The sequence below is a fragment of the Octopus bimaculoides genome, chromosome 15 (genome assembly GCF_001194135.2).
Source record: "Octopus bimaculoides isolate UCB-OBI-ISO-001 chromosome 15, ASM119413v2, whole genome shotgun sequence".
Taxonomy (NCBI): domain Eukaryota; kingdom Metazoa; phylum Mollusca; class Cephalopoda; order Octopoda; family Octopodidae; genus Octopus; species Octopus bimaculoides.
Genome location: NC_068995.1, coordinates 38,386,301 through 38,389,520, shown reverse-complemented (window position 1 = coordinate 38,389,520; position 3,220 = coordinate 38,386,301). Strand labels below are relative to the sequence as shown.

Sequence of the window (3,220 nt, the reverse complement as noted above, 5' to 3'; positions counted from 1 at the left end):
TATATATATATATATATATATATATATATATATATATATATTGCACAGTTTCCAAAATGTATAAATGACCGAGATCATAACGCTCCACTTGAATGGAATTCTAATGTGCTTCAGTGTCCCTTCTTTAGTGTCGAGTGTACTGGAGGATTAGGAAAAGAAATGATTGCTTCAAGAACACAACACCCAAATGTAGTGCATTTTAATGTATCGAAACGTTAGTATTCATCACAAAAGAAACATGTCTGAAAAGTAAAAATTCTATATTTTTGTGTATTTTTTATGGGCGTGTATGTGTGTCGCGCAGTGCAAGCGAGAAAGCCTACCGAGGTAGGTGAGTAGAAACTTGAACTGTTATCATTTGTGGGTATGTGTGCGGGTGTGACGTGGTAAGTGGGGGTTTAGGATTTAGGAGACAACCCGACTGTGTCTCTTTCAAGAGATAGTCGTTTTGAAGTGTCTATAGCACATTATGTCAAACTTGAGGTGAAGAAAGACATGTTGCCTAACAACATTATTTTAAAAGCGTACTGGAGATTGTGCTGAAAGCCGGTGTATTCAAAATTCACTTGTCTGCGTCAACTCTTCAAATGGCTCTTAGATGAAATATAGAATTTATGCGCATTCAGTTAGGTATTTGTTAGTCACCTTCGCTTCGCTTTCGCGCGTAGGTTGTTGTAGTTGCTCGACATAGTCTGTTTGTTTTTGTGTTTGCAAAATTATATGAAAGCGGCTGAACGGAATTTCACCACATTCGACAGAAATACCATTAGGTGAGTGTCTCGAAATCATTAAATGTTGATTTATCTTCAAAACTGGCGGACATACACGTAAACGATAAGGAAGGCAAATAACTTTTGATGCCATTTTGTTGAATTATGAATTCGGCTGAAGAGGTGTATTTTTAATCAAATTTTGTTTTAACTTAGTGTGTACGCAGATTCTGCATTGCCTTCTGATGCTTGTTTTTTTTTTTCTTTTCATTATTTATTAGAATGGTTTCAGTCTACTTTTTTCTAAGCCTTAGTAAGAACTCGACAAAGCAAAAATTATATAAAGTACTACTAGGAATATAACAACTATTGACAAAAATATTTTGTCTAGCTTCTGATAGTTTATAAAATGTCTTTTAGAAAGGTTTATATCTCTTACTTTAATATTCTGTTCATCTGAGTTTTCAATGACACCAACACTATTTCTGGATCCTTTTGATTCTCGTGCAATTTCTGGAGTTAAATTGATGTCTGATCCAGTCTGTTGGGCATAAAGTTTACACACAATTACTGATTCGATAGAGGAACATCCACTGACAAATGTCAGAATTAAAAGATAGATTAGATATAAAGAGGGATCCTGAGAATTATTACCCAATATCTTTTCAGTTTCAGAAAGGAAAACGATGTTTGTAAGAAAAACAGTTATTGCAGCACAAACTTTCTCTCCAGATGAGGCTGGCAATACATGAACGGAAAGGACCAATAATGTTAACATTATTGGGGGTATAATTTTTGTTATTGTTGCACTGCTAACTTTTCTCTTGCCGTAAACTATAAGACCAGCTGCTATAACATCATCCTTTTCCATCTCAGTCTCTTCAAAAGAGAAATTCCATTGATTTGATTTAGTTTTTAATTTTACATCGATAACAAAGTCCTCTATTGTTTCCTCCATATACATCTGATGTTCAAGGCAAACAGTTATATCACATTCGTGCTGATCAAAAGGATAATTTTCAACGTTAATCCTGCAGTATGTTTTAAATATTTTGTCTATATGTAAGTGAACGAACCCATCGTATTTGACAGTGACTTCCTTGTCCACATCGAAACTGAAATCACCTGATACACTATTACATATTTGAATATTAGGATACCAAATCTTAGATAAGGTAACATCTATATGGTTTCGACTAGACATTGAATCATTCCATTTCAGATTATTGTCCTGCCATCTTATGCCGAGCATCAGATGACTTGTTAGAATACCTTGCTTAATGTCTAATTCAATAATATTCTTTATGCTAAGTGTCACATATAGGCTTAACGTGGTCTCATTTGCATCAACAGGTGTCATTGTTTTATCATAGTATCTGAGTAATTCATATTGAAGGTCGTTTTCTTCTGTAGAAGCGCTTCCGATTGATATAACAATTAAGGCAATTATCAATTTCATGGTGAATAATTGAATAGAAATATTCCGTTTTAATCTTTCCTTCGATGTTAAACGTTTCAACGTATATTGCGTCCTTCTGAATATTTCCTTAATATATTTGAAACTAGAGGATTTTTTCACAGGTGCCCTTAAATAAAAGTATTGTCATACAGATTGTTTATCAGATTAAAATGTTGTGTATATAATTTCGCTATAACTCAAATAGTTTGAATTAGCTTGCCTTTCGTCTGACGGTCTATGTTTATGAAATGGAAACAGAAAATTGTTCATATATTTAAGCATGCCATATCATGAATGTTTTTAGATATCGTGACCTCCGGATCGGTGTAGCAGTAAAGATTTTGTTCAAATGTATGAAGCAATGTTGATGATTTCCGTACGTGCCTAGCAGTGTTGTACGAAGTATTAACTTCTGTACGTAATCGCCTTTAAATAGAGTATACTATTTCTTTCGAGACTCCTCCTCTCTACCTACCTTTCTTTTTCTTCCTATTGATCTTTCTATCTACATGTTTTTCTTCTGTTGCTCTCTGTCCCTCTCTGTTTGTCTCTCTTTGTCTGTCTGTCTTTGTCTCTTTCTCTCTCTCTCTCTCTCTCTCTCTCTCTCTCTCTCTCTCTCTCTCTCTCTCTCTCTCTCTCTCTCTCTCTCTCTCTCTCTCTCTCTCTCTCTCTAATAATCTTTTATCATTTTCTTATATATAGTATGTCGTTTGAGACAGTTAAGTGTTAGTTTTTCCCAAAAGATTAAACGTGATCGGACACGCCGAAATTATCTAGTATTGTTTGGCTAAACACACACAAAAAAAAAACAATAATTAAACTTGTAGCTAACCACTGGCTGTTAATCAATTCATATTGAACGTTAGTTGTAATCACGAGTCTTATCCTTAACATCTTAACTTGCCCTTTTTTAATCGCTCACACTGTTGATAGAAAATGTCGCCTATTGTAATATTACAATGTTCGACGTTTCAACTACAGTATCTAATTGACTGGTACATTGAGCGCATTTGATAGAAAATATATATATATATATATATATATATATATA

At 34.0% G+C, this 3,220-nt stretch overlaps 1 protein-coding gene across 1 annotated transcript; it reads right to left on the bottom strand.

The window, feature by feature from the left end:
• Positions 1–48: 48 nt before the first annotated feature.
• Positions 49–2,558, bottom strand: LOC106869992 (acetylcholine receptor subunit beta-type unc-29). Its single transcript, XM_014915941.2, has one exon. The coding sequence runs from the start codon at positions 2,167–2,169 to the stop codon at positions 1,021–1,023; it is 1,149 nt and encodes a 382-aa protein (XP_014771427.1). The 5' UTR covers positions 2,170–2,558; the 3' UTR covers positions 49–1,020.
• Positions 2,559–3,220: the final 662 nt, after the last annotated feature.

Excerpts from the sequence above, each read along its gene's own strand:
- LOC106869992 (XM_014915941.2), bottom strand. The coding sequence starts at position 2,169 with ATGAAATTGATAATTGCCTTAATTGTTATATCAATCGGAAGCGCTTCT.